General features: G+C 36.3%; 1 protein-coding gene across 1 annotated transcript; it reads left to right on the top strand.

The window, feature by feature from the left end:
* Nucleotides 1-663: 663 nt before the first annotated feature.
* Nucleotides 664-8,163, top strand: LUM (lumican). Its single transcript, XM_014841264.3, has 3 exons — nt 664-1,059; nt 3,468-4,359; nt 7,303-8,163. The coding sequence occupies exons 2-3, from the start codon at nt 3,489-3,491 to the stop codon at nt 7,455-7,457; spliced, it is 1,026 nt and encodes a 341-aa protein (XP_014696750.1). The 5' UTR covers nt 664-1,059; nt 3,468-3,488; the 3' UTR covers nt 7,458-8,163.
* The last annotated feature ends 17,207 nt before the right edge of the window (nt 8,164-25,370 follow it).

The raw sequence follows: 25,370 nt of genomic DNA, 5'->3' as shown, positions 1-25,370 counted from the left end.
AATACAGCTGATACAATCACAATGGAAATAGGCAAGGAATTGAGTAGATCTTTCACTTGCTAGAAGCATGCATCAGAAACTGACAATAATAGATAAATCAAACAAGCCTTTGGGCGATTACAGCTTTGCATAACTTTTAGTTTTTTTAAAAAAAAATATATTGCTAGCATGCAATGACAGAATAAAAGATTATTGCCTTGTGATATTTTTAGTACACATTTTTTTTCATGTTCTTTTATGCTTTTTGGCATTAAGCTATAGAATACTATCCCCAAGTAAGGTTTTGGATGAATTCCTAAATTAAATCCACAAAATAAGAAACAGGCAGGACATTGCTGATTGGTTCCAGACCTGAATAGCATAAAATGAGTCCCCTTAACATAATAAGCAAACCAGAAATGTTGATATTTATCACTTGTATCAGAGAGTAAATGAAGCATTTTTCATATTTTAGAAACTAGTGTAGTTACCTTCCTGGCCAAAATTAAGTTATTCCAAGTAAATCAATATAGATTTCAAGAGTAGTGGGCAAAAAGGATTCAATTCCTCTAGACCCTGCTTTGTATTTGTATTTTCCTGAAATTATTTGATCTATGATTTATTAAACCTCTATGTGAACACGATAGTTGGTTGAGAGAATCACATTTAATTGTTGCCACAGCTACAGAAGGAAAGAGCTTTGTAAGAGAAATGTTCTCACTGTAGAAACCTCCTTCGCAGCAGGACTCAGTTCTTGGTTAAAAGCTATGGTATTTGAGCTTGTTAAGCACGTATCTCCCATTCCATAGGGAATGAGCCGGGCAGCCTTTGCTCACGACGTCCACCTGCACTTCGTTAGAGAGCAGAGTGTTCACATGCCACACCACAAGATCCCCACAATGACATAACTCCATTCAGAGACTGGCGTGACTGGGCTGGATTTTCCCCCCTTCAGCTCTTGTATCACTAAGAATCTGGCAGCCAGTTCCGTCCTGACAGAGTTTACAGCATATATTGGTGGATTCTTGTCCATAGTGCATCTGCTTTAAGAATTAACGAAAGCAGTGTCAAGACAGTAAGGTAAGTGCTGTTTTAACTATAGCACTGGGGATGCTGTTTGGGACAGTGTTTATTGTAACAGGAACAGAAAATATTCCAGAGCAACTTTACCAACTGCGAGTCAACAGCAAATCCAGTTTTGAGCATTTACTTTCACATTTTGCGTAATATGCATTCTATGATTTATGGATTTGAGATAAATTTTATACAGTACATACTGTATTGCTTGGCAAAGGAAGTTATAAAAAGTTTCAAGCTTGGAATGAGAAAATATTTAAACTAGACAGTGAAATAGTGTAGCAATTAAAATGTTTGTTATTTTTATGCTAATTAGTTATAGAGAGATGTTAGTATTGTTCAAACCTACTTTTGGAACAAAGAAAAGCCACTTCCATCAGTATTCAAAATATTTTGCAACAAGTATATTGTTATCTTTTGTTACAACTTGTCATAAACATTTTATGTTGTAAAATGTGAGCTAAAATACATAGGCACTTATGGATTATTTATTTCTACTTTGTTACTTTTAAAGAGTTTTTTGGATGTGTATCTTAAGGAACATGTTTTAAAGAAATTCTGGGAAACATGACTTACTTTTTGCAAAAAGCATTTCCTCCATAGCCACAGGTATTTGAAAAAACTGAGGGGAAAGTAGAGTGTGATTTTCCTTCACAATGGAGTCACTATATGGTTACAAACTCTCTGAATTCAGAGCCTGTGTTTTTACTCTGCCAAAAAATATGGAAACATTTTTTCATCACTATTCAATACACGTATTATAGTTACCATGACTATTTTGGTTTATACTTTATTTGAAATAAGGTGGAAGCTTATTAATGAAGCAAGACAAATCATTTACATCCTGTAACTTATAAAGAATCTTATAATTACGTTAGTACTGTGTAATTGTTCTCATGGCTAAGTCCTGTCAACTGAATTAAATGATTCCATCATAATCTTAGGGAATAATTTACTATAAATCTGGCTACATGTTACATTATGTCAGCTATCAAAGTGATTCTAACAACTTTTTGAGTGTGTTTCATCTGCTAAAATAAAGTACTTCATAATCCTAAATTAAAGCAAAGAAAAGTATGTTTAAAATTCTGGATACTAAAAAATCCTACTTATCTCAAACTACCTAGGTCCAAAAACTTGTACCGCATTTCTCACAGGAAGATATATTATTTTATGGTTATCTATTGGAATGTGGATCCTGCTTCACATGAATGAGCTCCTTCCCAGAGTTACCAACTTCTCCTCAGCCATAACTCTTCACTCTACAAAAGTCCAATTCTTATATCTTATTTCTCTTTACCTTGATTGCTGACCCATACTTCCCCAAGCAACTGAAATGTACTTTACTGAGCCTCACCTTAGAAATGTGTTTCACTGTTATAAATTGTTTTTAATTTATCTAGTCTCAGTTTTATCCTTTCCTACATGGCTCCTAATGCCACTGTTACATACAGACCTCCCTCAGTTCCCATCTCTCTCCCACTTCCATTCTGTGAGATCACTAAAATCCAGAGAAGTGAATCATGCCATCTTAAATTTTGGCATGAAGGGAGTAGAAAACTTCTGAGTTATTGAGAGAAAAGAGAACTTTAATTCAAAACTTGGAAAAGACTCTTTCTCTGCCAGTTAGATCTCTTTCTAGGTTTAAACATTTTTAGAATTTGTGACATTTCCCTGACTAATAAACAGTAGTTTTGCTAAAACTAATAGACTAAGTATTAATTGCAGAACACAGTTTTGTAATGTGCTTTAAAGTATGGAATGTTAAACCAAAAATGGAATAATATGCACACGCACCTCCACAAAGAATTCTGATCCCCTTTCTCAGAACCAACAACAATAACCAGATGTTTTTAAAGGAATGTCAACCCCCCTGCTCTGCCCTCCCCCAACACACACACATAAGAACAGCTTTCCTCCAGGCAAAACCACAGATTGCCCATGTTCCCAGGAAGGGTCTTCTTAATGAGACATTTTAATGATATTGAATGATAAGGTAGTGGGTACAGTTGACAACTGTCTTCTCATTTTTATTTCTTCTGGTTTTGAAGAGTGTTCTGAAAGCAATGTTTTACCATGGTGGTCAATGGGCACCACCCAGAAACCTCTTGTAGGAAGGCATTTAATTAAGGAAAGACCTAGAAAGACTGACGGGAACAATAAGGCCTGACTCACCCAGAAGGGGGCGTATGTATATGCAATCTAATCTGAAACTTGTTCACCACCCCACAAGTTGTAAATCTACATCCTTATCCTCACACTTGAATAAAAATTAAGACATTGTTAGATGCACTAAAAAAGCACTATAAAATAGTAAAATACACCTTTGCTGGTGCATTGAACATTGCAAATCAAATATCCTTTACCTGAAACTATACTATCTTATAATAATATGTTTCCACTTTATTTAGGATTCAAAGCATTTCCCAAAAATGAATCCAGGTGCGTTTACTTTCCTCTTGGCATTGATCAGTGGTACCAGCGGCTACTACTACGACGATTATGATTACAATATCCCCCTATCGATTTATGGGCGATCATCACCAAACTGTGCACCAGAATGTAACTGCCCTGAAAGCTATCCAACAGCCATGTATTGCGATGAACTGAAACTGAAAAGTGTGCCAATGGTGCCTCCTGGAATTAAGTACCTTTACCTTCGGAATAACCAGATTGACCATATTGATGAAAAGGCCTTTGAAAATGTAACCGATCTACAGTGGCTCATTCTAGATCATAACCTCCTAGAAAATTCCAAGATAAAAGGAAGAGTTTTCTCTAAATTGAAACAACTGAAGAAGCTGCACATAAATCACAACAATCTGACAGAGTCTGTGGGCCCACTTCCCAAATCTCTGGTGGACCTGCAGCTTACTCACAACAAGATCACGAAGCTCGGCTCCTTTGATGGACTGGTAAACCTGACCATGGTCCATCTTCAACACAATCAACTGAAAGAGGATGCCATTTCAGCTGCTTTTAGAGGTCTTAAGTCCCTTGAGTACCTTGACTTGAGCTTCAATCAGATGAGCAAACTGCCTACAGGTCTCCCCGTCTCTCTTCTGACTCTCTATTTAGACAACAATAAGATCAGCAACATCCCTGATGAGTATTTCAAGCGTTTTAATGGACTGCAGTATCTACGTTTATCTCATAATGAGCTAGCTGATGGTGGAATACCTGGAAATTCTTTTAATGTCTCCTCTCTGCTTGAGCTGGATCTCTCCTATAACAAGCTTAAAAACATACCGACTGTCAATGAAAACCTTGAAAATTATTACCTGGAGGTCAATGAACTTGAAAGTAAGTAGAAAGCTGTGCCTGTGTTTCATTGCTATTTCCTCAAGTTTTAAATGCCTAAGCTGTGTAACACAAATATTGCATCTGTCTCTGTTTTTAAAAAAAGAAAAAAAAAAAAACAATGAAAATGCCAATAAAATATCCCTCCAATTCAAAGATGGAAGAATTCTAGCTCAGTTATTTATCCAATATCTGGCCTTTCTTTGGAGTATCCAGATAAGAAACCATTAAGATCATAGAATTTAAACACTAATTTCTTCAAATTTAATATTCAAGGCTAATTAATCCTGCTGAGTTATCTCTTGCCATTTATCTGTTACTATTTGCCTCCTTCATGACTTAGATTTGTGTTCTACATTTTTTCCTTGGCAAGATCTAGCTGAGGGAGGAATAAATAAGTCCAGAAGAGGCACAGCTAGGAGAGGCTTCAAATCGCCCTTCTGCTTGTCCTCAGAGCAGCCTGTCTGTACTCATGGTCTTCTCTGACATGATTACTTGGGACTCAACATATTACTATCATGATCATCGTCTCTCTTTGTTCCCTGGTATGGTGTGCATGCTCTTTACTGTGTTCTTATGAGGACTGAGAATGATTAAGGAGGGAAGGAATATGATGAGGGTTTGGAACATTTTTTAAATAGCATTACAGAGCCCATTTTCTTATATACAAGCCTTTGCCTCATTTGATTTTGCCACAGCTTCTCCTTCCTTTCTCTTGTTGCCATAGTTTATCTTCTGAGTGGGAGTTTGATCCGATCCACTTGGGCTGTTTATGCACTCATCTGGTCTTCTGGGACATTTTCAATTTAAGCTATACAAATTCAGGTGGGAAATTGACATATCCCATTCCCCACCTTACTGTTTAATAAAGGTTGGCAGAAGAGAAAACCTATTATTCATGGATAAAGTTTGTTAAATCAAAAATCAATTGGGAAGCACTGATTCACACATAAAACAATTCTATCTGAAAAATAGTCTATTGAAATTGAACATTTTTATACCATGAAAGTCGGTTCACTTGTTATAGGATAAGGATATTGACATACGTATCAGAAAAATTACAATGTGCCTTGTTAATATGATACTTTGTAATTCTACAACAATTTTATGTAGTAGAATTGGGGTGTTCTCATGAAGCAGTCCATGATTGCCAACTCTGAAATGCCACCTGTTCTTTCTCGTATCTGGAAAGCTTGTTTGTCATACAATACACAGTAAAGCTATCAGAGCTGAACTCTTACAGTCCTTTCCAGTGGAAAATTCACTATGTGGCAATATACAGTCCCACATTATAAACATTTGTGGTTAAGAGGAAGGATACTCAGGCCAAAACGTTAACCAGATTTAAGGTGTGAGAAGGCGAAGAAATCCATTAGATTTGGTGGGTGGAGGTTAGCCGAGAGCGAGACTACCTCCTACTCTGAGACAAGAAAGGGGAGAGATACAGACATAGGAGCATTTGGAGGTGTAAAGACCAGTTTTCATTGCATGAGTAAAAGAAGGAAAAGCCAATGAAGGAGATGGGAAAGGTAGTCTATGGGACAAATGCCAACAGCCACTCAGTGCCAAGCTGAGATTTGAAACCACCGTGCCTAGCACATGTGGTCATTTGAAAACGAGTTGTTACTTTTCTTCCTTCCTTATCCTTGATATTTAGGTATATACATTTTAGGTATTCTTGTCATTTGACTTTGCATGTATGTCTTCAATATGGCTTATTTTGCCACATAATAATTATGCATATCAATTGTCTGCATTCTTTTAAGATAAAAGGAGCCTCTTAATATTTTTCTAATACTAGGAAATATATAGCCAAAAAATATTTCTCGTATTTCAAACTTGCAACTGTAAGCATTAGCCTAATTGTAGATGTTCCTAATGTAATTTGGAAAAAAGAAAAAAATTAAAAGGAGGCCAATAATTATTTATTACATATTATGTGCTAGCACTTTGTGAAGTGCTTTACATATTTTAGTTTAATCTTCATGCAAAACAGTGTGATAGATATGTTATATCTAACAAACAGATCAAATAAATGTTCCACAGTCACTTGGATGGTAAATGGCAGAGGCAGAAAACTAAGATAGGCTTAAGCCCATGTTTTTTCCACTGTTCCATCCATTCTCAGAGGTAGGTACCATAAGAAGAATCTCTGGAATTTGACTGACGAGTTATTTAAGACAACATCTTAAGGAAAGTGTGTTTAGGCTTTCACTCAAGTCACTGTTAAGTAGAATTTGAGAATGAAAGAAAATAACAACATAGAAGATCAGATAATGTTAATCTGAAATAGACTTGGGCAAAATAGACTATGTATACACATAGATCATGCCGTCTAGTAAATCTTAGTTTCTCTTAAGAACTAAATCAGTTTTTCATTTGTGGCAGCTTTTTGACCACAGAAAAAAGAACATGGGCTCAGATGGTGGACATTCCATGCTTTGGTTTTTGCTTTGTAGTTTTGAATCATTGCCATAGAGTGTGGTTGTTGGAAAACTCTTTAGAGTTTATCTAGTTAACCTCTCTTATTTTAAGATGAAAAACTCCAGGGTGGTTATATTGGTGAGATTGTTCATACAACAGCACCAATCTGAGATTTCTTCAGGCTAGACTAAATATTTTGAAAGATTGCTTAGATAACATGATGCACTAATTGAATGTCTTTCTAAAATCAAATATTTCTAAATCAAGAACCTAAATAAGTTCTGTTCTTTGAAAAATTCCATTGAATGTCCCGATCTACCATGGGAATTCTTTACTAAATATTGCTGTGTCATTTGGTAGCCTGACATATACCTTTAGTAGCTTCAAATTCAAAGATACATCAAATAAGTGGGAAGAAGTCCTATTAGATATTATGGATTTGAGGAATTTTTTAAATGATTATCTCAAAGCCTGTGTACTCAAAAAAGAAATGATTAAAGTTTTCCATTCTTTAATTTACAGAGTTTGAAGTAAAGAGCTTCTGTAAGATCCTGGGACCTCTATCCTACTCCAAGATCAAGCATTTGCGTTTGGATGGCAATCGCCTCACCCATACTAGTCTGCCACCTGATATGTATGAATGTCTACGCGTAGCAAATGAAATCACTGTTACTTAATATCAACTAATTCCAATTATATTGAGGTGTATCCTGGAGCAACATTTTATGGTTATGTTTTTTTGTGTGTCAGTTTTCATAATATTTCATAATGTTTCATAATATTCATTTTTGTTGTTTATTACTTCCATGAATTTTAAATTCCGAGGGAAAATGTTTTGTAAACATTTTACTACTTTTTTTAAAAGAAAAGATGAAAGGCAGGCCTATTTCATCACAAGCACAGACACATACACACACACAGACAACAAACTTAATGCTGTATTTGTAAATTTAGTGTTTTCCACATCTCTACCGTCAAATGATGTACAAAGCCTTTTACTGGTTGTATGGAAGTCAGCCAAGTTTTGTAATTCCTTAATCTTAAGTTAATGTGCCAAAAAGCATGGACTACATACAAATGGGTGTTTACTGTCTTGAGCAAACCATCTCAATTTTTAAATGCTCAAATTTTAATGTTCAAATTTGTTTTGCTGAAAAATAGGTGGTAAATTTTGAGATCAATGATTATGCAAAGTACTAGACAAAATTCATTAAGCCGCATACACTTAAAGCAATATTTTTAGTATTAAAAATTCATGTAGTTACCTAGTGAAACTTTTCTTTTCTAGAATTATTTCACTCTAAGTCCCATGTATGTTTCTTTTTGATTATTTGCATGTTATGTTTAACAAGCTAATAGCAAAATAAAACATAGCAAATGGCATCACTGTGTTTGACTTTTTGTGAAATTCCAATCTCTCATTTCTAAAATATATAAAATAATAGATTAGAATTCAAAAAAATATGTCTAGCCTGCAATAGTTTACTTAAGTAGAAGTTTTAAATAAACTGTCTGCTTCTAGCATCCACATCCTAAGAGTTTCTAAACGTATCTTACAATAGTGTCCTTAAAAGTGTACAGATCCGATTCCCATTTGCAGGGTGGAGGGATTTCTCCTCTTGCCCCACCAAGCAATTCTCTGGACATCAACTGGGTGTCCTACAATTCAATTCAATTGTGACACTATCTACCTAGAGACAGCCTCAGATTCCATGGATGAAGGGTTCAGTCCTACAAGACTGCACCTCCCTCCACCCCCACTTTAGATGCCAGTCACAAGCTCGGGTAGTTTACCTGTACTTCTGACCAACTGGCTATGGATGAGAGGTTCCCAAGACCCCCTCCTTCGGTTCGGTTAATTTGTTAGAGCAGCTCACAGAACTCAGGAAACATATTTACTCACTAGAATACTGGTCTATTAAAAGGATATATGTCAGGAACAGCCAGACAGAAGTGAAGTATAGTGCAAGGTATGAGGGAAGGGCACTGAGCTTCCATGCCCTCTTCAAGAGCTCCAGTCTCCCCAAATCTCCACTTGTTCATCAATTTGGAAGCTCTCCGAACCTTTCCCTTTCGGGTTTTTATAGAAGCTTCATTACAAACACGTGATGGGTTAAATCACTGGCCACTACAATTGAACTCATCTGCAGCCCCTCTGGCTTCGCTGGAGGTGAGGAGGAGAGAATGAAAGTTCCAACCCTCTAATTACTCAGTTAATTCTCCCGGCAACCAGCTCCCATCCTTAGGTTACCTAAGGGCTCTCCAAAAGTTACCTCATCAACATAAAAAAGACATATTTGTCAGTCTTGTCACAGGAAATTCCAAAGGTTTTAGAAGCTGTGAGCCAGGAACCATGGACAAAGAGCAAATATATATGAGAAATGTAATTTGGTCATCTGAGTGACCAAATATGTATTTCTAATAAATCACAATATTGTAGTTCTTAAATCTCACACTTTGCTTGGGTATTTGCCATTATTCCCATTTCTGTGGGTTTACTAGTTCATACGCAATGATGTTCTATTAAATAAGAAGCTGCCATGAGATCTCATCAATCACTGCTTGATTCTTAAGCAAAATGGTGGATAACTCCCAGGATTGAAAATGTTGAAGATATATAAATGTTTCTGAAAATGAGACTTTAAAAATCAATTTATTTTGAAGTCAATATATTAGTAACAGTTTATAATCCAGTAACAACAGGTTTCAGCTTTCTGTATTGTGGATATCTATGATTCTATACAATGGGAAATAGTAGGGTATATAATTTATAAAACTAACTTCTACCTTATCAAGTTAACAATACAGCATACTTGCAGAGCCAAATGTTGTGCAATCAAAAATATACTCATCCCTTATGAGTGCATATATAGTATCAAATCTGCCTAAAAGAAAGAAAGTGTTACTGAGCCCTAAGCTACTGGTGACCTGCAAGTGGGTCTTTTTGCTTAGAGCCACTCTTGCTAATAAAATGAGGATAGCAGAGCAGAAATGTTATTCATTCATCCACGAATGGAGGCAGTAGAACTCATGCTCTAAAACACCTTCTCCTGGAAGGGAAGGTGAGCAGTGTCTTTATGGGATGTGAAGGGCAAGGAGTCTCCTCGTCATCTCTGGGGCAGGGGTGTTTGGGGCATGCACAGATCTTTCCTTCTTGCCCATGACACCTTTGCACACAGTTCCTTTTGCATACAGCACCCCATCACCATTCTGGACCTTTCTGGTTTGGACCCTTTCTGCGGTTTGGCCATGTGGCAACGTTCTGCCTTGGTTCCTGTAAGCAAGTACAACTTGAAAACAAAGCACTAGACATGGAAATTGATTTGGGGTCTTCCCTAGGTGACTGAAGCATCTCTCTAAAGCATAATGTGTTTTAACAGAGCATTTTTAGTGAACTCTATCCTATGATAAAATGAGCTATCATCAAAAGCCCATTATCAATTAAGACTAAGTTGACTGGCAGATGTGGAGGTGTACATTATGTTAAGTACACTGTGTACTTTTTATTGTCTTGTCTTTTCTACATAAAGGTAAGTTCCTTGAGCTGTGATAGTACTTTCAGGTCATTTCTTGGTATGAGCTTAAAATCTATTTTCTCTCATTGAAACTATAACACAGAAGAAATGGAAATAAAATTTCCTTGCCCTATCTATACCAATTCACCATCAATCTCTTGGTAGCTACTCTGAGGTAGGTAGTAGAGAATGTGCCATAAATTCTCTTTTAGAAAGAATGTTACAGACTTGAGTGAGCTTTGTCTCTATATCACTTAGGGAAAACATCTTGTTAGCTGACAGCCTACATATGTAAAAGCCTTTGATTTCTCTCTATCTAAAGTCATATGTTGTTCTTAAGCCTAAAAAGCAAAACTGTAACTTTTAAAAGAGCAATTCCTTTTGTAGTCATGGTTAGTTGACAAGGACCAAATGAAGCACAAAGTAACACTTTCTTGCAGAAGCATCTGGGGAAGACACTGGTTAGATCCTGTTTTGTCACAGCTCCCCTTTCTAGAAGCCAGACTCCATTTCTCCAGAGCAGAGCTGGAGAAGAGAAGCTTCCTGCTTGCTCCTTCACTCATTGTGACAGCCCCAGGGAGGAAAGAATATTGGAGACTATCTTTATCTGCTCTTCCTCATCCCCCCACTTCCACCCCACTTAGGGTAGTGTTTTTCAACATTTCAGTGTATAATTGGCATGTTGAAATGCTTTTCTAAATGCAGATTACCAGACATAATGTCCCAGATATACAGACTCAGTAAGTTATGCAATGCAGGATTCCACATTTTTAAAGAACTTTCATGGCTATCCTTATACTGGTGGTCAGTGATACATATCTTTAGAAACACTGACTTAGTGTGACCAAATCATTGAAATTCCAAATAGATAAAAAGCAGAGGAGACCTTTTCTCTAGGGAAGCAGAACAGAAAGAAGCCAGTTTTTTGCAATATACATACATGAGAGTGAATATTATTTTTCCCATATTCTAATTCATTTAAGCACTCTAACCCTCAGTTTCTTCATCGCTAAGCAAGGAATAAAAATGCTAACTTCATAGGGCCGGACCCGTGGCTTGATAGTTAAGTTTGTATGCTCCACTTCGGTGGCCCAGGGTTCGCCGGCCCAGATCCTGGGCGAGGACCTATACACTGCTCATCAAGCCATGGTGTGGCAGGTGTCCCACATATAAAATAGAGGAAGATAAGCACAGATGTTAGCTCAGGGCTAATTTTCCTCAAAGAAAAAACTTCATGAAGATGTCATGAGACACTTCTGCCCCTCACCTACCTTGAGAGCTGCTTTATAGATATTTCTTATGTACTAGGCTCCTTTCTCTCCAGAGTGGCCCAACTGGTACTCTATCAGGAGAGATATCTTAGGATTTACTTTGATTAAATTTTTAAGAAGGCACCTAGGAGAAATCGTCACCAATATGGTGAATTTAAAACAGGAAGTTCTCTCTACTGTCTCACTAACAACAATGATTCTGACTTTGTCTCTTAGCTAAACAACCCCATGAATGGATTAAAGCAATGATGCTTATGGATTTTTTTTTTTTCCTAAGACTGATTGATGGGAGACTTAACTGTAGACGCTACTTGAGGAAAAAATGGAAAAATGAGAAAAGCCCATCTTTATTCTCAACACCTCCATTGAAAATCAGGGCTAGGTCGTGTCTTTATGGTGAAGGAGAACTGTGATGTTCTCAGGCTTTGAGAGGAATTATCATGCCCTAATAAGTACGAAAAATACAGATGGATGATAGACCACTAAATGAGTCAGAGGAATGTTGATTTCTTAGTTAAAAGTTTCCCAGCTGGTAATAGCTGTTTTCAGAAATACTGGAGAGTTTAAAAGGTTGGTTTCACAAAAGATTATGAATTTTTTTCCTTGTGATCTTTTAAGTTTGGGGTTCTGTTTTTTCTATGGCTGTAATTTTATCATAATGATGGCCTTGGATTTTTCCTTGGTTGAATTTTGCAATCATCCTAAATACGTTCTTAGCATTTTACTTACAAGTAAAAGAAAGTGCTCATTCGATTTGAAGTGAACTCTAAAGCAACTTTACTAACTAGAACCAAAAATGTATTTAAAATACAATGTTAAAAAACTTAAAGTAGATATGCCATATGTATATGAAATAAATAAAAATACGTTTTTAAAATATCTCATTAGTTATATTTATTTATTCACTCATGCATTCAGGAGATTTTATTTCTTAATAAGGTATAAGAAATTGAACTACAATACAGGTAGGGAAAATTACAAATCTAGACCATATAAAATGTGTGAGTTCCCATGCATCTTCATCTCACTTTGATAGCCCCAAGCTTCCACTTCTACTGTGTAGTAGCTCCTCTTTCACATATTGCTTGGCCCAGAGAGTATCACCTACATGTGTGTCTTGTCCCTTTAAAATATACCTGCCATTCCACAAAAGGAAATATTTTCTATGTTTTAAAAATATTCGGGCCAGCCCTGGTGGCCTAGAGGTTAAGTTCTGCACACTTCTCTTTGGTGGCCCGGGTTCAGTTCCCAGGCACGGATCTATGCCACTCCTCTGTCAGAGGCCATGCTGTAGCAGTGGCTCACACACAAAATAGAGGAAGATTGGCAACAGATGTTAGCTCAGGGCAAATCTTCCTCAGCAAAAACAATATATTCAAGAACTTTAGCTGCCTTACTTATGGATTGTGCCTCAAATAAACCCCTCTATCTCCCCACTGCCACTGCTTTATTTTAAGATTTGCTCAATTTTCATCTATATTTCTGAAGGTTCTCATGTTTTGCCTAACTTCATTATCCACAAAGTTACTGGAGTGAGTTTTCTAATATATAAACCTGGCCCTTTGTTATTTATCTGCTTAAAACTATTTAATGATAAACCATCATTTTCAGGATGAGACCCAGGCTCCACAATGCAGCATTCAAAACATCCCAGGATATCAAAGACCCTTTATGATCTAGTCCTTTGTTGTCTCTAGAGCCTCATCTCTTACCAGGCCTTGCCAGACCCCACCATACACCGTATTAAATCGCTTGATACTGCAACCATACTTACCAATTTTCAGCTGATTTTGCTCTGTGTCTATGAAAACTCTGTGCTTCCTTTCCTCCTGGAGTCTCTTTATGCCCCTGCACTTGGAAACACCTACATGTCTTTCAAGACTCACCTTAAGCTACTCTGTCGCTTTGCCATAAATCCCTTTGAACCTCCTCAGATAGAATTAATATCCTTTATCATAAAAAGAAAATCCTTTATCATAAAAATCAAAATTCTTTATCAAAGTTCTGAGCTAGAATTAACAACTCCCTCTGTTGTGCCTCTGTCTGTAACTTTTCCATTAATGCATTCAACAAATTTTGTATTGAGCTTCTACTAAACCCCAGGAATGGCTTAGATGTTAGGGATTCAGTAGCGAACAAGACCAACAAGGTCCTCTCCTAAGAAAGTTGACATTTGTAAGAAATTCAAACAATAAGCAGACAAGCACATACTTTGTGACATGACGTCATGTAGTGATAAGTGTTATGACAAAAAATAAACTACCTGAAAGGATCAGAGGGAGTGGTGATTTTTGATTAGGTGATGAGGAAAGACTTTCTGAGGAAGAAACCTATATTTATTTAAATTTTGTTATCTATTAGATACTTCTGGAAATGCTCTTTATGTATAACTTTAGTTCAAATAACAGCTACATAGTACACTCCTACTTATCAGGGAGAAAAAACAGGACGTAAGGTCAGACATGTTTTAAGTGTTGTAACCCTCCTTTGAGACCAGATCTCTACTGTCGGAGTGCATGTTCTAACTCTGTAAGTCCCAGGGGAGCTATGGCATTAAGAGGTGCTTAGATGCGTTTCCATGTGCATCTGTAAATTCCCTCTTCCCAGCTCTGAGAAAATACAGGGCCTAGTGGTAAGCTCTGAGGAAGTGGGTGTTGAATAGAGTTACTGGAATCAAGCTGTGGTGGGCAAAAACAAATCACAATGGTCAATCTTGAGCCAGGCCTTTTCTGGCAAGCTCCAGTACAACTGCTTCTGTTTTGGTGTCTTTAACTTTACATAAAACCTCTCAATTTACTTTATTCATGGGGATCATCCACTTCTCTCTAGTAAATCTATTTTTAACAGTGTTCTCTGCTTCAAAACTTGGGATATAGGATATAGGAATACTAACCTATTTTCTCACATCCAATCTCTCAACAAATTTTCTGGCTAGATCCTCAAAATATGTCACAAATCTGACTGTTTGCCACTGCTAGTCCAATCCACCGCCATCTCTCTTCTGGACTAATGCAATAGTCTTCTAATGGATTTCAAACTGGACTCAAAGGTGGAATCTTACAGTTTACTCTCAAATAACAGCCAGGAAGAGCCTTGAAAAACGTAAATCAGATTATGTCCTACCCCAAGTTACTTACCTGGAATACCTTCTCATCACACTTAAAATTTGAAGCCCTTATCATGACCTTCAAGGTGATGTTTCCTTATCACTCTTCTTGCCCACTCCTCTCCAACACACTGGTCGCCTTGTTCCTTGAACATGCCAAATGTATTCTTGGCTCAGGTTTCTTGCCTTTGTCTCTGCAGTGCCCCAGCTATAGATACAGTGTATTTCCTAACTTAATCTGATCTCTGTTCAAAGTCATCTGCTTTGAGTGGCTTTCACGAATCACCCCATATAAAAAAGCACACTTGGTCACTCTGTTCTTCACCCTGCTTTATTTATTTATTTACTTTAATATTCGTTAGAAAATGACATTATATTAAGCACAATATATGTATGTATGTATTCATATCCCCACAATAAAAATTACACTCCACAAAGGCAATGTGCTTCTTTCCTTCAAGCTCTCTTCCTAGTGCTCAGGAGAATGCCATACATAACAGGTTTTCAATAAATTTATGTTGAATGAATGAAAAACCTTCTATTTGTATGGCACTCTCACCTATAGGCATTCATTGAACATTTCTCACTGTCCAGTGTGGATTATCATAATTTTAAAACTGAAACTGAGAGGATGAAGCTCTCTGCTAGCATGACATAGCTATTAAAATGCAGAGATGAGGCTCACTTGTAAGAATTTTGCTCTTGTTGTTCTTATCATTAAAGTTTTTCACAACATCAGTGCTCCTGTGACTAACAATTTGTTATACAAAATGGATTAATATAATTAGAGAATTAGCATTCTTCTCAAGTTCAAATAGAGCATTTATAAAAATTGATATATACTTGACCACAAACCCAAATTTGTTTCAACAAATTTCCATTCGCAATTCATAAATTATATCAGAAATTGAAAAAATAATAAAAATATAATTCACATATATTTGGAAATTAATAAAACAAATCTAAAACACTTATTGGTCAAAGAAGTAATCAGGATAGAAATCTAAAATTATAGTAAAATAATAGTGAAAATATTGCATATCAAAATGAGTTTAAATCTGTGATATTAGTAATTCAAGTATAATTTATACCCTTTGATCCTGTTACTGAATTGGAAATTAATTTAATAAATATTCAATTTAGATGAAAATGATTTCCTTTAAAATATGGAATAAACAAAAGATATTCAATATCACTACCTCTGCTCAACAGATTATTGGCAGAACTGCGCAACACATTAGAAAAAGAAAAAGAAATGGAATGCATTAAGAAGTAAAAGAGGAGAATACAGCTCCAAAGTTTTGCAAATCATGTAATTTTATACATAGAAAACAAAAAAGATTCTACAGCCACATTATTAGAAATAATGAGAGAAAGTGCCACTTATTTATTTATTGCGTCTCAGATCCAACGCCATATCTTTATAGTCTGTGTTGCTGGACATTGGTCTCCATGAACTACAGTTCCTAGATGTTTTTGTCTGCAGAGGCCTGCCAGGGGAGACACTAGAGAGAAACTGACATGTACAAGAAGCAGAAAAGACTTTTGGTGTAGTTATTTTGGGAACTTGACAACTGATTCTAAAACTTATGTGGAAAGGCAAAGGACCAAAAATAGCCAAGACATATCTGATGAAAAATGATGGAAGACTTGTCCAACTATAAGAAAATGTAAAGTTATAATAATTAAGATAATGTGGTACTGGCCAAAAATAGGAAAATTGACCAATAGTATAGAATAGAAAATGTATCAGCATATTCACATTTATATGGAAATTTGATATATGAGACACCATTGCATATCACTAAGGAGAGTAGAAACTAGTCAGTAAAAATAACAGGAAAAATTGGTAACCCACAAGGAAAAAAGATAAACTTGGATTATTCATTTCATATACAAAAACCAATTCCAAATAGATTAAAAACTTAAATGTCAAACACCAAACTTTAAAAAGTTTAGAAGAAAAGAAAAATGAATATATTTCTGATGTGGGGTCAGGAATGTTTTCTTAAGACAAATCATTAAGGACGAGATTGATGAAATTAACTATGCTATTATTAAGACCTTCTATTCATCAAAAAATATTGTAAAAGGAAGTGAATGCAAAGACAAATCAAGATAAGATAATTACAACATAAGTAACCTATCAAGGATTAACAACAAGAATATATAAAGAACCTCTCCAAATCAATAAGAAAAAGGCAGACATTCCAATTTTGAAATGGGCAAAAATCCAGAAAAAGGGTTTGACAGAAAATACTGTGACTCCACCTCCCCCCCAAAAACATGAAAGGATGTGCAACTCATTGTAAATTAGGGAAACATAAGTTAAAACCACAAAAAGACATTATTTTTGCTTATTCAATTGTCAAAAATTGTTTGACAATTTAAAGGATTGGAGATGTAACCATTCTTATTTATTAATGGTATGAATGTAAATTAGTACAACTCTTAAATAAATAATTTGGTATTATTTTAGAAACTTAAAATTTCATATAACTTATAACCCAGTAATTCCCTTTCTACAGTGTTTCTGAAATCTTAAGGTGCATAAAAATAGAATAGAGATCTTGGTAAATTGCAAAGTTTCAGGCATGAGCGGAAATTCCATGTTTTTGCTAAGCTCCCAGGTGATGCTGCTGGTCAGGTCACAATTTTGAGTAGCAAGACAAACCCAACACAAACTTTGCATATATGCAAAGGGAGACGTGTATAAAATATCCATAACAGTTCTTTAAAAAATAGCAAAAGACAGGCAATAACCCAAATTAGCATCAATAGAAAAATTAATAAAATGTACTGTCCAATGGAATATTATATTATAGTAAAAATGTATGAACTGTCTAAACACAATATCATGGATTTAATCTTAGTAAAAAAACATTGAATGGAAAAGTAAATCTTGAGTGATCTCGTCAAGATGGCAGTGTAGGCAGACTCTGAATTCACCTCCTCCCACAAACACAATAAGGTGACAACTATTTTTGGAAAAATTATACTGAAGAGAAAAGTGAAAACCACATGAAAAGAACCCCACAAGATGGGACAGTCCTGACTGAGGTGGGAGAGGCAGAAATTCCTTTTGGAGTGGAAAAAGCCACCTTGGTGAGCAGCAGAGCTTCCCATCCAGCCAGGTGGGAGCCATCCTAAGGTACGCAGCCCTCTCTGGAGAAGTGGGGAACTTATCTTGGGCATTTAACTACTATAAACATTCTTTACATTCAGCACAACTGAGATGAGTGTCCTATGATCTGGCTTCCCTGACTATTAACTGCAGCAGGGAATAGCCCCAAAAAGCTGTTGGAGGAAAGCCAAAAAACCTAACTCTTAAAGGGCCCATGCACAAATTCACCCATCTTGGAGAGCAAGCTAAAATCACCAAAAAGACAGCTGCAAAGTTCTTTGGTGAAAAGAGACTCATCTGGTAGGCTCTGGGTGCATCTTAGTGAGAGGTGAGACCTCTCCAGAGACTGAAATTTGGTGGCAGTCATTGTTGTGTCCTAGTACAGGAATACTGACACAGACACTGGCAAATGCCATTGAAGTTCTTCCTCTGGCCTGATAGCTAAGGGGTCTGCCACACCTACTAGAGTGCAGATTTAATCCAGTTCAGCCAGGGCAGGCAACCTGCCATAAAGACTGGCTCCACCCAATAGCAAGCCCTCAGGCTACTTGTTGGACTGCATAGACTGGGTACCTTGATCCTCTATAGGCAAGGGAGTGTCTCCACATCTATAGGGCAGGGACTGTGTGAGGACAAGGTGAACTGTGGGGGAGTTGGTGGAGAGGTGGGGGCCTCTTCAGTGGAGCAACTAGGTATGCTCCAGGGGGCCAGGAAGTATGCACAGAACAGGGCTGCATTGATGGTGTGTGTGGACCTGTGGGGGGTGGGGCTTATCAGTGGATGAAGACCTGTGCTTCACAATCAGCCACAAAGAGGACTGACTGTACCTTCCAAAGCCTGAAACAATTGGGTGCTCCCATGCCTAGAGCCAGCCCCACTCAGCTACAATCCTAAGAGATCTGAAAACAGCCTTACAGGCCTGAGGCCTGCAGCAACTGTAAGCCCCTGAGTCTAGCAACCAGCTATACTGGGTACATACTCAATTAACAGGAAAACTGCAACAGGAGTGTGCTATTAGACCTTGCATCCAACAGTGCTGGGGCTCCCCAAATCCAATTTACAGTCAGCCAGCCAGGGAGAGAATGACTTAACTCCCTGGGTACCTGCAGTAAGAGCAACCCTGCCACAGCAGAGGGACACAAGTAGCCCAAACAGGGGTCACTCCTGGATCATTTGGACTAGTGATGAGAGAGAAGCACACTGCTGAGCCTCAAGGCCATCTCTTACATAACGCCACTTCTCCCAGCTCAGGAGACATAGACTCACCTAATACATAGATATAAGCACAGATAAAGATGCATAACGAGGAGGCAAAGGAATATATTCCAAGCAAGGGAATAGGGCAAAACCCAGAAAAAGAACTAAATGAAACAGAAGTAAGCAATTTACCTGACAAAGAGTTCAACCAAAAACTCATAGGGATGCTTACAGATATTGGGAGAAGACTGGATGAACACAGCGAGAACACTAACAAAGAATTGGAAAATATAAAAAAAAAAGTTAGAAATGAAGACTCAATATTGGAAATGAAAAATTCACTAGAGTGACTCAATAGCAGAGCAGATGATACAGAAGAACCGATCAACAAGTTGGATGAAAGACTAGAGGAAATCACCCACACAGAACAGATAAAAGAAAAAAAGAATTAGACAGAATGAGAACAGTCTAAGGGAACTCTGGGACAATATCAAGTGCACTATCATTCGTATTATAGGGGTCCCAGAAGGAACAGAGAAAGACAAAGGGGCAGAGAATCTACTTAAAGAAATAATAGCTGAAAACTTTCCTAACCTAAGGAAGGAAACAGACACCTAAGTACAGGAAGCACAGAGAGCACAAAGCAAGATGAACACCAAGAGACCCACACCAAGACACACTATAATTAAAATGTCTAAAATTAAAGATAAAGAGAGAATCCTAAAAGTGGCAAGAGAAAGGCAACAAGTGGCATACACAAAGGAAAGCCCATAAGGGTATTGGCAGACTTCTCAGCCAAAACCCTACAGGCTAGAAGAGAGGGGCATGACATATTTAAAGTGCTGAAAGGAAAAAACCTCAAGCCAAGAATACTCTATCCCACAAGGTTATCATTCAGAATGGGAGGAGAGCTAAAGAGCTTCACAGACAAGCAAAAATTAAAGGAGTTTATCACCAAGAAGCCAGTTCTACAAGAAATGCTGAAGTGACTTATTTAAGTGGGAAAGAGAAGACCACAAATAGAGATAAGAAAATTATCGCCCCCCCCCAAAAAAAAAACGCCAGGAAATAAAATCACAAGTAAAGGCAAAAATACAATAAAGGTAGCAGATCAACCACATATGAAGATGATACATAGGTTAAAGGCAAAAGTACTAAAATTACGTATTACAATGATAAGAGGGTGATGGATAGACACACACAAAACAGGAGATTAGATATGATTTCAAAAACATAAAATGTGGGAAGAGGGGAGTAAAAGATAGAGCTTTTAGAAAGAGGTCAAGCTAAAGAGAGCATCAACTCAATATAGATTGCAATATACGTAGAGTATTATAGAGAAACCTTAGAGCAATCACAAACCAAAAACCTATAATAAGTAAACAAATAAGTAAGAGGAAAGAAATCAAGCATATTACTAAAGAAAGCCATCAAACCACAAGGGAAAAGAGCAAGAGAAGAAGAAAGGAACAGAGAAGAACTACTAAAAACCTAGAAAAAAAAGCAGCAAAATGGAAAGAAATACATTTTTATCAATAGCTACTTTAAATGTCTATGGACTAAATTCTCCAATCAAAAGACATAGGGTGGTCAATTGGATAAAAAAAAAAACAAGACCTGTATATATGCTACATACAAGAGACACACTTCAGAACTAAAGACACTCACAAACTGATAGTGAAAGGATGGAAAGAGATACTCCATGCAAATGACAAAGGAAAGAAAGCGGGAGTAGCAATACTTATATGAGACAAAATAGACTTATAACAAAACTGTATCAAGAGATAAGGACACTACATTTATCCCTTTATCATTTATTTATTACTTATTGTACCCTTTATCATTATAAAGGGAACAATCCAACAAGAGGACATGACAGTTGTATGTAACTATGCACCCAACATAGGAGCACCTAAATATATAAAGCAACTATTAACAGACATGAAAGGAGAAATAGACAGTAACACAACAATAGTAGGGGATTTTAACACTCCACTTCCACCAATGCATAGATCATCCAAAGAGAAGATCAATAAGGAAACATTGGCATTAAATGACACATTAGATCAGATGGGCTTAGTACATATATATAGAACACTCCATCCAAAAACCACAGAATACACATTCTTTTCAAATGCACATGGAACATTCTCTAGGATTGGTCACATATTAGGCCACAAAACAAGTTTCAATAAATTTAAGAAGATCAAAATAATACCAAGCACCTTTTACGACCACAAAGGTATGAAACTAGAAATCAACTACAGGAAGAAAATCAGAAAAGTCACAAAAACGCGGACATTAAACAAAATGCTACTGAACAACGATTGGCTCAATGGAGAAATCAAAGGAGAAATCAAAAAATACCTAGAGACAAATGAAAATGAAAATATGACATGCCAAAATCTATGGGATATGGCAAAAGCAGTTGTAAGAGGAAAGTTTATAGCAATTCAGGCCTATCTCAACAAACAAGGAAAATCCCAAATAAACATTCTAACTGTGCACCTAAAGGAAGTGGAAAAAGCAGAACAAACAAAGCCTCAAATAAGCAGAAGGAAGGAAATAATAAAAATCATAGCAGAAATAAATGAAATAGAGACTAGAAAAATAATAGAAATAATTAATGACATCAAGAGCTAGTTCTTTGAAAAGATAAACAAAATTGACAAACCTTTAGCTAGATTCACCAAGAAAAAAATAGAGAAGGCTCAAATAAGTAAAATCAGAAAGGGGAGAAGTTACAACAGACACCTCAGAAATACAAAAGATTATAAGAGAATATCATGAAAAGCTATATGCCAAAAAATTGGATAATCTAGAAGAAACGGATAAATTCTTAGAATCCTACAAGCTTCCAAAACTGGATCAAGAAGAAGTAGAGAATTTGAATAGACCAATCACCAGTAAGGAGATCAAAACAGCAATCAAAAACCTCCCAAAAAATAAAGGTCCAGGACTAGATGGCTTCCGTGGTGAATTCTACCAAACATTCAAAGAAGATGTAATACCTATCCTTCTCAAACACTTCCAAAAAATCAAAGAGGATGGGAGGCTTCCTAACTTATTCTACGAAGCCAACATTATCCTGATACCAAACCTAAACAAAGACAACACAAAAAAAGAAAATTACAGACCAATATCACTGATGAACATTGATGCAAAAATCCTCAACAAAATACTAGCAAATTGAATACAACAATACATTAAAGAGATCATATATAATGATCATGTGGGTTTTATTCCAGGGATGCAGGGATGGTTCAACATCCACAAATCAATCAACGTGATACAACACATTAACAAAATGAGGAACAAAAATCACACGATCATCTCAATAGATGCAGAGAAAGCATTTGACAAGATACAGCATCCATGTATGATAAAAACTCTAAATAAAATGGGGATAGAAGGAAAATATCTCAACATAATAAAGGCCATATATGACAAACTCACATCTAATATCATTCTCAATGAAGAAAAGCTGAAAGCTATCCCTCTAAGAATAGAAACCAGACAAGGATGAACCCTGTCACCACTCTTATTTAACATAGTTTTGGAGGTCCTAGCCAGAGCAATCAGGCAAGAAAAATAAATAAAATGGATCCACTTGGAAAAGAAGAAGTGAAACTGTCACTATTTGTAGATGATGTGATTTTATATATAGAAAACCCTAAAGAGTCCACTAAAAAACTTATAGAAATAATAAATGAACACAGTCAAGTTGCAGGATACAAAATCAACATGCAAAAATCGTTTGCGTTTCTATACACTAACAACAAAGTAGCAGAAAGATAAATTAAGGATAGAATCCCATTTACAACTGCAACAAAATGAATAAAATATCTAGGAATAAACTTAACCAAAGAGGTGAAAGATTTGCACACTGAAAACTATAAAACATTGTTGAAAGAAATTGTAGAGAACACGAAGAAATGGAAAGATATTCTGTGCTCTTGGATTGAAAGAATTAATATAGTTAAAATGTCCATACTTCCTAAAGCAATCTATAGATTCAATCCAATCCATATCAAAGTTCCAACAATATTTTTCACAGAAATAGAACAAAGAATCCTAAAATTTATATGGAACAACACTAGACCCCAAATAGCTAAAGGAATCCTGAGGAAAAAAAACAAAGCTGGAGGTATCACACTCCCTAATTTCAAAATATACTGCAGAGCTATAGTAACCAAAACAGCATGGTACTTATACAAAAATAGATACACAGATCAATGGAACAGAATCATGAGCCCAGAAATAAACCCACACATATATGGACAGCTGATTTTTGACAAGGGAGCCAAGAGCATACAATGGAGAAAGGAGAGTCTCTTCAATAAATGCTGTTGGGAAAACTGGACAACCACATGTAAAAGAATGAAAGTAGACGATCATTCTTACACCATGCACAAAAGTCAACTCAAAATGGATTAAAGACTTGAATGTAAGACCTGAAACCGTGAGACTTCTAGAAGAAAACATAGGCAGCACGCTCTTTGACATTAGTCTTAGCATGATATTTTCAATTACCATGTCTGACCGGGCAAGGGAAACAAAAGAAAAAAATAAACAAATGGGACTACATCAAACTAAAAAGCTCCTGCACAGCAGAGGAAACCATCAACAAAACAAAGGAACGACCTAGCAATTGGGAGAAGATATTTGCAAACCATATATCTGATAAGGGGTTAATATCTAAAAGATACAAAGAACTCATACGTCTCAACAACAAAAAAACCAGCAACCCAATTAAAAAATGGGCAAAAGATCTAAACACAGATTTCTCCAAAGAAGATATATGGATGGCCAACAGGTACATGAAAACATGTTCAACATCATTAACTATCAGGGAAATGCAAATCAAAACTACAATGAGGTATCACCTCACTCCAGTCAGAATGGCTATAATTAACAAGACAGGAAACAAGTGTTGGAGAGGATGTGGAGAGAAGGGAACCCTTGTACACTGCTGGTGGGAGTGCAAACTGGTGCAGCCACTATGCAAAGTAGTGTGCAGTATCCTCAGAAACTTAAGAATACATCTACCATATGATCCAGCTATTCCACTGCTGGGTATTTATCCAAAGAACTTGAAAACATAAATGCACAGTGACTCATGCACCCCTATTTTCATTACAGCATTATTCACAATAGCCAAGATTTGGAAGTAACCTAGGTATCTATAAAGGGACAAACGGATAAAGAAGATGTGGTATATATACATAATGGAATACTACTTAGCCATAAGAAATGATGAAATCTGGCCATTTGTGACAATGTGGATAGACCTTGAGGGTATTATGCTAAGTGAAATAAGTCAGAGGGAGAAAGTCAAATACCGTACGATCTCACTCATAAGTAGAAGATAAAAACGACAAACAAACACCTAGCAACAGAGGTTGGATTGATGGTTACCAGAGGGGAAGGGGGAGGGAGAAGGGCAAAAGGGGTGACTAAGCACAAATGTGTGGTGATGGATTATCATTAGTCTTTGGGTGGTGAACATGATGTAATCTACACAGAATTCGAAATATATTATGATGTACATCTGAAAGTTATATAATGTTATAATCCAATGTTACTGCTTTAGAAACAAAAATTAAAATTAAAAAATGAACAAATAAAATGGAAAAAAGGAAAAGCATTTAACAACAAAAAAACAAAATTGTAATCATACTAAAAGAAAAAATAAATCTTTTTATAAAGTTCAAATTAAGTAAAATGAGACAATATTTTGTTTATGCATAAACATATGTGATACAATTATGAATTAAACAAAAGCAAAACATGGTAAACATAAAATTCAGATCAAGGGTTTTCATAGTAGGAATGGTCAGCAGAAGGATAGCATGAGGACAAGGAAATAAGCATATAGAAGTTACTAGTAACATAGTAACATTCTACTTTTGGGAATAAATGTGGTACCCATGGGTGTGATTATGTCATAAAAAAGTTGAATTTCAAAAATGCATCAAAATCAAGAGAAAATAATATCTAATAGCATATTTTTCAGTACTTCACACATATTTTAACAGTTTTTACCTTTTCAGCATCCCTTGCATTAGATGTATCATCAAATCATAAATGAAGAAACTGAGGAAGAAAGAGGTGAGGTAACTTGCCCAGAGTTGTACAACTAATAAATGGCATCTAGAGATTTCTCAAGACAAAAAGGACAACTTTCTTCTCCTCTTACTCTTGTACCTCAAATCCAGTTCATCAGCAATTTCTAATGAATACACCACGAAAATGTATCCCAAATTTGTCCGTTTCTCCCCATCTCCACTTTTATCTTTCTAGTGCAAGCTTCAGATAATCTGGCCTGAACGACCTCTATGCTTCTAACTAGTCTTTCTGCTCCCTCTCTTACTCCC

Source organism: Equus asinus, chromosome 4, assembly GCF_041296235.1.
Source record: "Equus asinus isolate D_3611 breed Donkey chromosome 4, EquAss-T2T_v2, whole genome shotgun sequence".
Lineage (NCBI taxonomy): Eukaryota > Metazoa > Chordata > Mammalia > Perissodactyla > Equidae > Equus > Equus asinus.
This window is presented reverse-complemented; position numbering and strand designations above follow the sequence as displayed.